The following is a 15023-nucleotide window of genomic DNA, read 5'->3' as shown; positions in this document are numbered from 1 at the left end:
CCTTTCATCTGTAGGTGTAAGAGCACAGCAGAATTAGTGGCACTTTATAATTTTATTTGCTTTTAAGTCCGTCTTTGTTTAATTTCATATAATGTTAATTTAATAGTGGTGTTAATTAGTTCTTCTCCATTTCTACAGCCAACAAATGAGAAAGAATTGAAGTTAACTTTGATGATACCGAAACAACCAATGCCTACAATGTTTTCTCTGGACTTGATTTTTGATTCTTGATTGGCTGTTGAAGTCTTCACCTTGCAACATTATGTAGTCAATTTTCAACTGATGAGCGAGAGCAGCTGTAGATTTGCTTGAATTCGATTGAAACAAGCTTTCTGCTGTGGCATTCCTCCTAGAATAAAACTGGATCACTGTACCTCTAGGTAAGCTGTTTTCAATCTTAACTGTTTATTTTCCTTATTGTCCACAACATAAACTAACATTATCCAGCATCAATGGCTTTTTTCTAACAATTATCTATTGTACAATGCATATTTTGACTTTATCAGGCGTCTATGATTATTTCTATTGCCTTTAGCATTTATCTATGTCATGATTTAAAATTACGCCACGCTATTCAACTTAGATATTAACTTGCTTTTGGTGCTTGTTTTTATTGTATTTCATTCATATTTTACTTATTTGAGAGTGTAACTAATCGGTTCTTGTTGTTTATTTCTACAGATTGACCGATACATACAAAGCTACTTGAAAAAGTATTAAAAAAATAAACAAGCGAAGCGTTCTTATACCAAGTTAACAAATTTAGTTATAATTTTCAATTTTAACTTGCAATGTGAATTTATTAATGTTGATTTCTCCTGTCTCGAAGTTCGCAACATTTATATTTCTTTTTTCTTTTGCCTGCTTTCAGGCGTGTTTAATCTCTTCCTTAATGATTAGTGTAATTAATATGTCTTTTTGTCCATTTATGCAGATTACCCAATAAATGAGAGATAATTAAAGTTGCGGTTTATCGTACTGAAACAGCCAATGTCTACAATGGTGTTGTTATTCCTGGACAATTTTTTCGTCTTCACCTAGGAACATTCTGCAATTAATTTTCAACAGACGAATGAGAGCAAGAGGAGATTTATTTGCATTCCACTGAAACAACAAGTTTTCTGTTTTCACACCAGCAAACTTTGGAACGTTACAGGCTACAGTTAATTAAGGTGAGAATACTTGATACGGTTAACTTTACTTGCTCTTTATTAATCTGTTACCACCCTATCTGTTTCAGATCGACGGTGGAGAAGACAAAGAAGACCCCGTAGTTGAAATAGTTCTTTATCTTGCATGTTCTATCTAATAGAATTAATTCTTTAAGTCGATATTATTCAAATTAATTTTTTATTTTGCATGTTTTTGTAGTTTATTGTATTTGAATTCATTTTTATTTTGCATGCTTATTTTAGTTTATCGTATTTGAATTCATTTTTATTTTGCATGCTTATTTTAATTTATCTTATTTGAATTCATTGTAGCTGTTATTTTTTCTTGTTAGTAGTACTAATAACTTTTTTGTAGTAGTAGTCTAACAATTCTCTTGCTTACCTCTTCGCTTAGCTTACTGCATATTCTTACTAAATTGCTTCGCATTTACCCTACGTCTTCTACATGATTCAACGTTTCGTTATCGTGTGTGTTTCTTCTCACCCTTGTGGAATTAGGGAGGGCCTCCCCGAACGACTTCCCTTGGGCTTAGCTATTTAGTTGATCTTAAAAGTGTCTTNATTTTCAATAGAAATTAAAATAATAAAAAATAACCTTCGACAGGCTTTAGAACAAAGCTTTGTCTATCTTACTACAGAATTTCAAACCTCTGTTTCAAACGTTAAACTTATGATATCTAGAACCGATAAGCATGTTTTTACTCTACGGCGCATGTACTACTGAATCCCCTTAATGTATCGGCATCTTTTGAGTATGTATTGTTGGTACATGCCGAGGCAACTTTTATAAAAGATGTAACCGAGTAGATAATTCAAAATTTAAAAGAAGAAAAAACCACTAAATTTTTAAACCATTGTCTAAAGCTGATTATAACGATTAATTGTAACTGCGAATTTCTCAGTGAATTGATTTTATTCTGACAATACATATTGGTTTTATTTTGAAACCGTAGAATGTATTCCCTATGATTCCATACTAATTACCATTCCATATCCACGGTTTCTGTATTTGCGGCATATTTATGGAACGTATACCCCGCGAATAAAGAGCTTTTAGCGTATCATAAGCAACCACTAATAGAAAAATTATTGTTTAAATGGTTGTAAAACTGTTTTGTGCTTTAGGGAAAATTCGTAAACAAATATTACTCTTGATGAAGATTTAGAAAGCAGAAACATATAATTGGAAATAAATAATTTCTTATGATTTAATCTAAAATTAATGTATAAATATGTATCTTTAATACTGTTACTTACCCCTACTGTTTCTGTTTTCAGCGGGCAAAAAGGCAATGGAACATTTGGAACGAAATTGCAATCAACGTCCAAGTTCCCACAGTCGAGTTTTGTTAAAATTCCTGTGAAATAAATCGCACAATTTTCAAATATTTTCAAAAGTTAAAAATGCCGTACCGAACAGAATGTCAAACAGTAATGTTAAAACCACAGAAGTTTTTAGAAAAAATTTCTAGCTTTAGATGTCATTAACAGCTAGCCTCTATTTCTTAATTTTAATCTGATAGGTATTTCAATTCTGGTATACAATCTCACCTTAATAAACTGCAAGATGTTTCAACGTGAATAAGACAAGAATAAAAGAAGTACAAGATGAATTGCATCACTTCCTTCAAGTATGTACATACTCCTACATTCTGGAATGCTACAATATTCATATATATACACATAAGTAATTTAGTTTCGCAATAGCAGAAAATGTAATAAGAAAATGTTATTAAAAATTAAAAAGTGTTTAAGGCCATACGCTTTTGTTACAATAAAGACCAATGTTTACACCAAAATAAAGAAATATTACAGTAGAAAAATATGAACGCATTTCATACGATGAAAAGTTTGTAAAAATGCACAATTTCGACCTAATTTAGTGTGCTATAAAAGACTTATTAAGCAGCGTGCTTCAGGTAAGGTAGCCTTAGACAAAATGTATGAACTCAAAACATACCCTAATTTTTCCAGTATATAATTTTTTTTTATTTTCAAGCTGAACTTAGGCCTTACGATTGATACTCGTCTTTCATAATTTAAATATGTGGGTAGTTAATGGATAATCATTTTTCGGACTTCTTTACTCGAATTAAAGAAGGTTACAACAAACGTACTGATAGGTACTATTAATAAAAAAGCCCATTAGATGGAATAAAAATGCATGAAACACTAAATAAAACATAAAAGTTCCATACGTTTAAACATTTAAAATTAATAATTTATCAATGTTTAAGGTCATTGATACAAACCACATTTATATACCTGGCCCATTATAATTGNAGCCCTTTTGATTAAAACTCCAACTCCACTTCAAACATCAAATCAACCACCTTATTTCACTAGTCATTATTCATCTTAAACCGCACTTCCAATTTGGAGCTCTTTACCACTACTGACTCCAAATGTCCAAATCTACTGCATAACTCGTTATGTATTGAACATTTTCGTCGTTGAATCAACCATTATAGTTATTTAAAAAAAAAATTTTTTTTTTGTATCTATTAATCAACATGACGGTTCGAGCGGTACGCACCCTTAACTTTCCAGTTGGCATGGTTCATAACTGAACGGCATATTTGAAAATTATTACTACCACAAGTTCAAACTGCATTGATACACGCCTGACAACGCAAAACTACTGAATTGTAAATTTGCGCAAAATTTACAGTATTTTGAATTGTATGCACTAAATTTAAAACTTTATCGTTTAATTACTCAATAGCATTAATTGCCTGAATGTAAATTAATTTTTGTAAATAACTCCACAGGAAAAAGTTTAAAGATTGTAAATAACTTTTACCGAGATGAATTAATTTTTACCATCACAGATAACCTCAAATTATGAAGAAAAAATTGTACCATTCGTAGTTTAGTGAGAGAGGAATGGTGCGTAAAGCCAGAGAGATCGATTCCCGGCGAGGGCGTAAAATGAGCGACAATTTTTCTTCATTAATTTGAAGTCTGTAGTTCTTCTACAATTTATCAACTTATTAAAATGTATTTGCTTTTTTTTTACTTTACAATAATTTACTTTTACCATTATAAATGTTCATTAAAAAAAGTACACCCTATATTGTAAATCAAATTTAAATACTGCAGACGATCTTGTATTAAAATAAAAAAGTTTTGTTTGAAAAATTTTTCGATTAAACATAGTTTACCTACGACAAGCGTATGGTGTACTTTTTGGACCACCCTGTAGAATGTAGATACACATTTTGAAAGAAAAAACATAGATGCACAATACATTATTAAATTATTATTAATTATGAGTGTCTTAAAAAAATAAATAATTTTATTATAATAATAGGTACGAATACACAAATAAAATGAATTACATTGATCTAGTCAATTCCAAATTCGTTTCTGAACCAAGGGTATACTTTAGGGCACTCCTGACAGGTATATAAGTACTTTTGTTTGTTAAAAAAATTGCTGTACAGTTTGCAAGCAATTGGTTGATCGCATGCTTTGTCTAAAGAAGTAACCTTCCTTTGGCATTGCCATTGTTTAAAACTGTGAAGCTTTTCTATTGGTGTTGGTTGCTTCATCCATTCAATTAGTTGCCAATTCGTAACAAACCACACATTTGGTAGACGTAGAACTTCATCTATAAATCTCTAAAATAAAAATTGAATTGCTTTTAAAATTTCTGTGTTTTTGACCATTAAATTTGGCCTACGTTTTCCGGTATTTTATTTTAAAACAACGTGAAAAGCTATACTCCCAACACCTTAAAATTCACGTTTTGTTATTCTGTTTCCTACAAAAAATTGTCATAGAATTGTTTCTTTTTTTCTTTTTTTTTTTTTAATTTAAAAAGGTTTTCTTTTGAATCAGTGCAATTAGCAAAAAGCACATCCTCTGTGAAGTAAAGTGCAAATATCTCGTTATAAAAAACTAAACAAATAGAAAAGTCAGTTGTTTATCAGAAAGTTTGAAGCATCGTTTATGAGAGGTTCTGTTGACGACCAACAGGATAACTGAAATTATAACTCCACTTTGAAGTTAAGGTTTTGAATTTCTAAAATAGATAATTGGTCTCCTGCTAACATTTTGGTCTAATGGGTAAGTTAAGTAAACTTTTAAATAAATAACATTAAAATTATTCTTTAGATTTTATCTTTACGGTAATTTTAAAACTTTTTGTTGTGCTGAAGATACAGAAACCTTTTCAAAATTGAATAAATCTGATGACAACCTTTACTTTTTGAAGTGAAACTTCTTTACGCACGGTAGAGTAAGTTCGTTTCATGCGAGTTGCTATGTAACGAAATCATGCAACTCATTTCCCCCGCTGTCTGTCACTATGTATGCTCAGATCTTTAAAACTACGCAACGGATTTTAATGCGGTTTTTTTAATAGATAGAGTAATTCAATAGGAAGGTTTATATGTATAACACATGCATAATATAGTAGAGAAACACTGATAATTTTAGAGGTTTGTAATGTGATGTCGTAAATAAACACATTTTTTTGCGCTTACATTGCAAATGCTGGCTGAACCCTACGAGATAGATCAAAATATACTACAGTATTGTACACCTTAAAAAGGTCTACATTGTGATGGTATATCTCTATCTCTTAGGGATAACCCACAATAACCATTTTTTATCCTTTACTTTTTATAAGAAATAATGGCTTATTTACGAAGCGATTTTAAGAAATACAGCATTAATTCTTATCCAATTAAGTACTTTTAAAGACATTGTGCATTTAATATAGATCAATATGGCCCTTTACAGCATATAATTTAAATGAAATTTTTCGAAGATATTACAGACTTAAAAAGCAAGGACACACGGTTCGGAAAAATAAGCAGGTTCGTTCCGGTTTTTGTTACGGTTCGGGTTCGGTTCAAACCCTTGTTTATAATAATACATATAAAAATTCGTCAAAAATTAGAAAAAAATCAGCAATTCTTTTTAATTTTTTTTTCAATACGTCAGCCAATTCTCGTTATCAGAAATCATCTTTAGTTCCGGAACGCGTTACTGTCCAAAAAGAAAGTACCGGAACGACGTTACGGAGGGTTCCGGCTCGACAACACCACTGCCATTAAACCAATTCCTTAACTCCTATCCCGGTATGTTTGTGTGTTTGAAGAAGTTTCAATTCAATAGCGTATTTATATAATTACACGTATCTTTTTTTTAAATTCTTTCATACCTCAATAACCTGCACAACCCCATGCTTTTTAACCCATGATGCTTGCAGAGAAATCCGAAATGGTGCCCTGTTAGTTGTGTAATGTTTTTTGAAATTATAAACTAATGCTGTATAAAATTCATCTGCAGTTGTAAAATAGGGACATGCATATGGCAGAGAACAAGAACTTTGACCGACTTGGAATGGATTGATAACAAGCTCCCAAATTCCCGGAAATGCGTTTGTAGGACAATTTCCGTCGTTATCTGTAAATTACAAATGGTAAAATAGTTAGGTACCTTTCCAGTCAGTACATCATTGTTTGTAGCGGGAAATGAATTTAGTTTAGAAAGTTCTGAATAGATACCGAAGGAGACGGTAATAAGTAAATAAAAATAAATAATGAAAGCAAGTAAAAGATACTCTCATCTCTAGTAAACAAAAGCAATTTTGAATAAGAGGCACTGTGATTATTATGAACCCGAGACTGTTTGTGCGATTAAATGTCTAAACTAATCATTTAGAAAATACGAAGCTTGCCACATAAAAGTTAAGTATTTAATTGTACTATATTTATCCAAAGCAAACAAGGCATTTGGACTTTAGGATGAGGCAGAGAAAACCCCCTATAAAATACACCGGAAAATTACAGTGAAAGTTAAATCAGAACAGCCGTGATACTTTCTCTGGTTAAAATAGATATGTAATTGTTTAGAACAATTAGCCTAACTTCCCATGAGACAAAAATTTTACTTAGAATTGTACAGAGAAGTATGGAAGAAAGGGCAGAAGAACTATTAAGGGAAGACCAGTTTGGGTTTAGAAGAAATAGAAAAACGTGGGAGGATATTCTAGCTTTACGGGTAGCAATAGAGAAAACGATAGAAAAATGAAAGAGTAGTTACATAGGATTTGTAGATTTAGGAAAAGCTTTTAACAATGTTAAATGGGACAAGATGTTAAATATACTTAAAAATATAGTAATGAGTTACAGAAATAGTAGAGTGATACCTACTTAGTTTGTATATAAAGAGTAACAGGCAGTTATAGAGCTGTAGAGGCAACGTAGAGAAATAAATATTAGGAAGGAAGTCAGACAGGGATCCACACTGTCACCGCTACTTTTTAATCGATACATCGAAGACGCAATCAAAATCATTAAAGATAGTACAAGTAGAATGTAAAGATAGGAGACGAAAGATTAGAAGAAGTGGCAGTTAGAAATGCAGAGGTATTAGAAAGAATAGGAGGACAGGTGACTCTATGGAAGTCATTAAAAAATAGATAGATTGGTATGAAAGTCTAGTCAGAGACATATTACAGACAGAACCAGGAGTTGATAGGAGTAGAGGTAGACGTAGATTAGATTAGTGTTAGCAAATAATTAAGAACATCCCACATGTTCTAGTTTTAGGGAAATGCGAAGATTAGCTCAGGATAGGAAAGGGTGGAGGTGCGTGTCCAACCAGTCTTAAGACTCACGACCTTATGATGATGATGATGATGATGTTGAATCGAAAAAGCTTTTGAAAACACTTTCTTATAAGTACAGTATTTTATATTTTTGTAAATCACTAGATATGCCTACTCTAACATGGTGCCTCGATGCAGATATATTAAAAAAAAAATAAAAATATGATAAAAAGAAAACGTTTACCTTTACACGTGTGTGGAATGGCAAAATCTAGAGTATAAGGCCACAGTGGTTTGCTTGATGAAGGTGCGATTACAGAACTGTCATAAATAAATCCGAATTCTTTCATCATGAGAAACTGCCGGTTCCATCCGAGATTAAGAAAAGGCGCTCGCAATCCCCTGATGTCGGCCATATGAATTTTTGAATATTTGTGCATGATGTTGGCTTGTCCAACCATTTCATCAAACCAGTCTTCAACGGTGGCATTGTATAACCACCATTCTTTAGCACTACGATGACTAAAAAAAATTAATTAATTTTAATTTAAATTTGTTGCTCTATTTAATTATAACCAATAATTTGCTAATAATTAAAAATATTGATCGATAATAATAAGTTAATAATTGAAATTATTAAGGAATGGTACAGTAATTAACGAAAATATTGACCAATGCATGTCTCATTTAACCAAAATCCATCAGCACTATATTTTCAACTAAACAAAACTAGCTAACTCTGGAAGAAAGATCAATGTGGCCTATTCTTATTAAAATTGTAGCTTTGAGGAAGACCTACAACCTGGGCGAAACATCGACTGTGGTTTTTTAAATAAAGTACTTTTAACCCCAATATTGCGTTGATTAAACAAAAACTGATTAGAAAATACTACAAACGGCACAGTGAACGCCATCTGTAGCACGATGCTATATTTTAGGATTACGTATGCTCCAACAAGGTCACTTGTGTGGATATCTACTTGCTGAAAACGAATCCCGGCGTAGCCAACTTCAACGTGATAGGCACGTTAGCTTAATCGAATAAAATAATTCGAAGTGGTCTGTATTCTGTCGAAACTGCCAGACGCGGATCGCGATTTCGATCTTTTTGGATCTCATCAGCGCGTCGCAGGCAGCTCCGACAGAACATAGACCAACTTTTACCTGCTGTCTTAACAGTGCTACAGATTGCGTTCACTGTGCCGTTTGTAGTATTTTCTGAAACGCACTGTTAATACAGCAGGTAAAAGTTGGTCTGTGTTCTGTCGGAGCTGCCTGCGACGCGCTGATGAGATCCAAAAAGATCGAAATCGCGATCCGCGTCTGACAGTTTCGACAGAATACAGACCACTTCGAATTATTCAATTCTTTTAAAAACTGATTACAAAATAGGAGAAGAATAATCAAAATAATAATACGTTAATAATTGAAATTACTCAGGATTATGGATACTGAAGGCCACCTGACCGACCGGACTCTAACAAAATACTTTGGTAATGATTTTTTTTTCGGATAAATATTAGAACGAAAGGATTGTTTCTATGTATATGATACTCCCACTTCAACCCTGCAGCGAAACATAAAATTATTATTTTTTCATGAAATAAATTTGCGCATTTGGGTGGCAAACATACAGATGGGGTTAAAAACCGATTAAAGTTTTGCCATTACACTGCTAAAGATTCATAATCTTATTGAGATCTTGTTTCTAGTTTAGGAAGTTAACCAAGTATGACAATATAAAGCACAAACTACAGCGATTGCAACGATTACTGCACTTAGTTGTTTAATTATCTTTAATACCCATTGAAAAACATATAGTATATGATATCTTAAAGTTCAAGCAGTTTTGGAAATTTTCCTTAAAACTTATATACGTATCTAATTTATTCCATAAATTAGTTAATAGGAAGTTTTACACTACAAAAGCGGGAGTTGTAATAATTGTAAGGATGTAAGATGTTCTAGTATTAGTGGAATGCGAAGGTTAGCCCATAATAGGAAAAAGTGAAGGTGCGTGTCCAACCAGTGTTATGATGATGAAGATGATGATGCTGTTGTTGAAATTTGAACCTTTACAAAAAACCATGCCATAACTCGTTATACTTTACTTCTACCTTTAGTCCCATATTCTCCTTTATAAATCCCTCTTTTCTTGATCCTCTTCTAACTCAATTCCAAAAAATAGCAGATTTTGTTTTTTCTTCCCTTCTACTTTCGAGTCTCCTTATTCATTTTTTGTTCTTTTGCTTGTCTTCCTACATTCTCTTCTACCTCCAGCTCCTCTAGTACCATTTTCTTCACTTCCTATATGAAATAGTTTCTTTCCCCTTAAATCATTCCTTATAGCTTTCTTCATTATATTCGTTCAATCGGTTTTCTAGTTTCTGTAATTTTCCCTTCTCTAGTCTTTTCATCTTTTGCTTTACTCATTTATTTTCTTCCTGCATTTTATCTAGCTTTTGTTCCAAGTTTTCCCATATTCTTTTTCTTCTGACTCGCTTTTTTCTGTTTTCCTCATTTTCTTTCCATTTTTGTTGGTTCTCTTCCTTTACTTTTTCTAGTAATTTCCTTACTATATCCATTTCCTCACTCTCAGGTTTTTCTATATGTTTCGTTTTTAATTTCTTATTTTCTTGTCTGTACGCTTTTTATTTTTATTTTCCACCTCCTGTTATTCGCTGTTCAACCAAATTTTTAACGTAGTTGTTTTCACTTTTGCTATTTTCTTCCATCAGTGTACCAATGTTTGTTTCTGTCTTTCGAGCAACCCACTTTTTATACTATTCTCTTTAAATTTTACTTTATAAATCATCGGTCAATCTTTCGAAGGACAATATGTCTCCAAAAATCACAGAAATCCTTTATAACTATTTCACTAAACAAGCCCTTTTGATTAAAACTCCAACTCCACTTCAAACATCAAATCAACCACCTTATTTCACTAGTCATTATTCATCTTAAACCGCACTTCCAATTTGGAGCTCTTTACCACTACTGACTCCAAATGTCCAAATCTACTGCATAACTCGTTATGTATTGAACATTTTCGTCGTTGAATCAACCATTATAGTTATTTAAAAAAAAAATTTTTTTTTTGTATCTATTAATCAACATGACGGTTCGAGCGGTACGCACCCTTAACTTTCCAGTTGGCATGGTTCATAACTGAACGGCATATTTGAAAATTATTACTACCCCAAAGACCAAAATATGCCCTCCCCCTTCATTGTACATTATGGAAAATGGAAAAATGTTTTTATTTAGTTAAAATAAATATGAAACACCTAGTTTTATTTAATAGGCGTCGACGGCTGTTTCGATAGTTATCATCATCAAGACTCTGGAGTCTGCACAGTCTTGACTATTGATGATTAAATAAAATTTGTGAAACTTTACCAAATGTTGTTTTATTTTGATATTTTAAAATGTTTCAGCAATTGATTTACGAAAAATCCATGAACAATACGACATCCCCATCATTTAATGATTGTTTTTGTTTGTCAGAATTATAAGAATCCGTTTGGGCTTTTAATCTTTTCTCTTAATGTATTGTTGCGTAGGGTGGGAAGGTTAAATAATTTGCGGGTCTACAATGTTGAACGCAGTAGGTAGCACGAGCGAAATTCCGTTAGCGCCTTGTTAGTGACAAGTTTGCTAATTGTAGGCTTTGATAAATAGGTCCAAGAGATGGTTGGTAACAGTTGCTCTGCGGTGCCATGTTTACAGGGGCCACCTGTGGTAATTCCAGTGGATCTCGATGTTTAGACAAAATTATTAGTCTGTCAAATATCTAGTTAGGAATTTGACTAACAAATTAGTTAATCAATTGAACCGTTTGGCAAACTATTCAATGCACGACATGCCTCGCTATTTCTTTTGATTTTCTAATCTAAAATCCGAAAGGTTCATAAAATCGTAAAGTTGAAATCGAGCTCATCCAAATTATCCCTTTTACTGAAATATTTTTAAATACAGTGTAAACTCTTTATAACGTCACTCGATTTAAAGACAAACTCCTTAAAATGTCGAAATTGCTTGACTTTGGTTGGTTTACATTGTTTTCTATACAATATTACACTCTATATAGCGTCACGCTCACTCTATTTAACGACAACAATGCGGAATTGTAAATCATTGAGCAGTACTTTCCAAGTTGCCGAAATAGATAAGAATTGCAGCTGTGTACGTTATTGAAGAAGACGATCCTGTCCCTCCACCAAGCATCAAACAAGCACTTGATGCAGCGAAACTATTAAAAAAATACTTTTTATATAATCAAATTGATTCAGCAGTATCTCAAGATATGAGTAAGATACGTAACCAAATACAGTTAAAATATTGGAGCAGCAAAAAACATCAGACGAAGATAACAGGCTATACGCAATGTATGAATAATAATGTTCGTGTGAAAAATGTGTAGGTACTATATTGGTAAATGCACATTATTATAGAACAGTAAAATAATATCTCTTATTTCTCTCCATTTAACGACCACTCTCCATAACGCCGAAAAATGTTCAGTCCCTTAAGTGTCGATATCAAATTTTGAAAAACAAACTTAAGTGCGCTGACGTATTCCGAAAGTTGATTGTGACATATGGTGAAGCTACCTCGGACCGAAGCAACATTTATCGGTAGTAGAAATTGTTCCCAGATGGCCGAAAAGATGTGAACGACGAAGAGCGTGCCTGACTCCCGAGTACGTCAACAACAGACGAAAACGTTGATGAAGTGAAGAAAATAGTATTAGCGGTAAAACTTCCGAATCACCGTTACAGAAGTTGCCAAAGACCTAAACATATTAATTGGCTCCTGTCATTCGATTTTTACCAATGATTTGGGCATGAGACCGGTTTCCGCAAAATTCGTACCAAAATTGCTCAATTTCGACCAAAAACACCATTGCAATTACATTGCTAAGGAGCTGTTGGACTCTGTCGGCGACGACCCAAATATTCCAGAGATAATGAGTCATGGGTTAATGCTTATGACGTGGAAATATTAACCTTAATCATCCCAATAGAAGCTACCTCACGAGCCAAGTCCGAAAAAAGTGCGCCAATTTAGGTGGAATGTGAAGGTTTTTGGTTTATCAGTTTTTTCCACAGGGTATAACGGTCAATAAGGAATGTTACCTGAAAGTTATGCGCTATTTGCGTGAAGCAATCCGCCAGAAACGTCCGGATCGTAGAAGAACAAAAGTTGGCTTTTGCACGAAGATAACACCGATACTCACACATCGTTGTTTGTGCGCGAATTTTTGGCCAAAACACCCCAGCCATCGTATTCGCCAGATCTGGCTCCTTGTTACTTTTTCTGTTCCGGAAACTGAAGAGGCCCATGAAAGGACAACGCTACACTACGATTGACGAGATAAAGGCGCCATCGAAAGAGGAGTTTAACAAGATCACAAAACATAATTTTTTGAAGTGCTTCGAGGATTGGGAGAAACGTTGGCACAGGTATATATCTGATGGGGACAACTTTGAAGGGGACAAAATAGACATTCATGAATAAATAAAAAATTATTTTTGAAGAAACACAAAATTCTCGATACTTTTCGAACCTACTACCTACTGAATATTTGGACGAGATATTCTGAATTTTTGTAGCGTTAATTTAATATATTAGTGAATTAATTTTTGGATTAAATAACAAACAATAATTACTTGCCAAAATGGAAGACCAAAACCAAGACCTAGACCAATTTTGTTCATCACTAAGCAGAACAAATAACCATTATCACAAATACCAAATTACCATTTATAATAAAATAATTCGAAGTGGTCTGTATTCTGTCGAAACCGCCAGACGCGGATCGCGATTTCGATCTGTTTGGATCTCATCAGCGCGTCGCAGACAGCTCCGACGAAACACAGATCAACTTTTACCTGCTGCCTTAACAGCGCGTTTTAGAAAAAGGCCACAAAAAGCGCGGTAAACGCCATATATTTAAATGGACCTTATTGAAGTATACGCAATCTTAAAATGTAGCATCGTACTACAGATGGCGTTTACCGCGCCATTTGTGGTATTTTCTAAAACGCGCTGTTAAGGCAGCAGGTAAAAGTTGATCTGTGTTCTGTCGGAGTCTGCGACGCGCTGATGAAATCCAAAATGATCGAAATCGCGATCCGCATCTGGCAGTTTCTACAGAATACAGACCACTTCGAATTATTTTATTCGATTATGGTAACGTGTCTATCACGTTGAGGTTAGCTACGCCGGGATTCGTTTCAGCAAGTAGATATCCATATATTTAAATGGACCTTGTTGAAGCCTACGTAATCCTATAATGTAGCATCGTACTACAGATGGCGTTTACCGTGCCATTTGTGGTATTTTCTAAAACGCGCTGTTAAGACAGCAGGTAAAAATTGGTCTGTAATGTAGCATCGTACTACAGATGGCGTTTACCGTGCCATTTGTGGTATTTTCTTCACCAACATCATTGTTTTTCACTGATTAATCGCTGAGAAGTACAGAATAAACAAAGCTGCTGACATTTCGAACGTTTGACACCAACAATGGCGGATACTTGCCATTTGACTTCACTTTATGCGACGGTATAATGTATTAATAAACAACAATAAAAAGGAGCATCTTATTTTCAAAACCATTTAGAAAATACGTATTTTTTGGATTTTGTATTTCTAACGATCTTTTCGTACTTTACATCTTCTATTTCAAATGACATCATTGATTAATTATATCTGTAGTGTTCTTGTTTGATTTTGTACATATGATGACTTGAAGACGATACAGAACACGATGCAGCAATAAAATGGAATTCTCAAGGGATAGGAACATTCGTAAAGTGTATATGAGACCATTGGATGTTACGGAAATCGTTCGTGACGCTATTCTTACATAATACAAATGTAAAATATTGTACATTCGTTCTCTGCACAAATGCATCATGCATATACCCTGACATTAAAAACGTGCCTTGACTTCTTATCCGTAAAAATTTTTGTCTACTTTTGTGCGAGACAAAGAATGTATTGAAACAACTATTTTGGGGATATCCACTTAACATCCAACGCTTTCTATCCCGTAGGAAAATTTTACATTGAACTTCAATGGGAATCAATGGAAAATTTGTAAGTTCCATTCAAAACCATTTGGCATAAATGGCAAAATAATTGTTTCCATTTACAATAATTCCATTAATATTTACATAGGAAAAATTTCCATTGATTTTCAATGGGAACCAATGCAAAATTTATAAATTCTATTTAAAACCATTAAATGGAAAGAATCTATTTTGCTATATCAAAAAT

General features: G+C 33.3%; 1 protein-coding gene and 1 long non-coding RNA gene across 4 annotated transcripts in view; one reads left to right on the top strand and one right to left on the bottom strand.

The window, feature by feature from the left end:
* The window catches only part of LOC108734897, a 53221-nt gene extending 51863 nt beyond the window's left edge, over positions 1-1358 (top strand). Inside the window, exons 6-7 of the long non-coding RNA XR_003231486.1 lie at positions 935-1172; positions 1241-1358. This is a non-coding gene — a long non-coding RNA (uncharacterized LOC108734897). The remainder of the gene's footprint in view (positions 1-934; positions 1173-1240) is intronic.
* Positions 1359-2447: 1089 nt separating this feature from the next.
* Positions 2448-15023, bottom strand: part of LOC108734891 — a 70799-nt gene continuing 58223 nt past the window's right edge. For 2 of the 3 annotated variants that reach the window (XM_018466649.1, XM_018466651.1), the window contains exons 5-8: positions 7982-8259; positions 6346-6590; positions 4514-4795; positions 2452-2832 (exon numbers count right to left, since the gene is read on the bottom strand). In XM_018466649.1, the coding sequence (XP_018322151.1) occupies positions 4520-4795; positions 6346-6590; positions 7982-8259 (799 nt within the window). In that variant the 3' untranslated portion in view covers positions 2452-2832; positions 4514-4519. Of the gene's footprint in view, positions 2833-4513; positions 4796-6345; positions 6591-7981; positions 8260-15023 lie in introns of all 3 variants that reach the window. The other variant, XR_001937468.1, reaches the window with a different exon arrangement.

The sequence above is a fragment of the Agrilus planipennis genome, unplaced genomic scaffold (genome assembly GCF_000699045.2).
Source record: "Agrilus planipennis isolate EAB-ADULT unplaced genomic scaffold, Apla_2.0 scaffold84, whole genome shotgun sequence".
Taxonomy (NCBI): domain Eukaryota; kingdom Metazoa; phylum Arthropoda; class Insecta; order Coleoptera; family Buprestidae; genus Agrilus; species Agrilus planipennis.
This window is presented reverse-complemented; position numbering and strand designations above follow the sequence as displayed.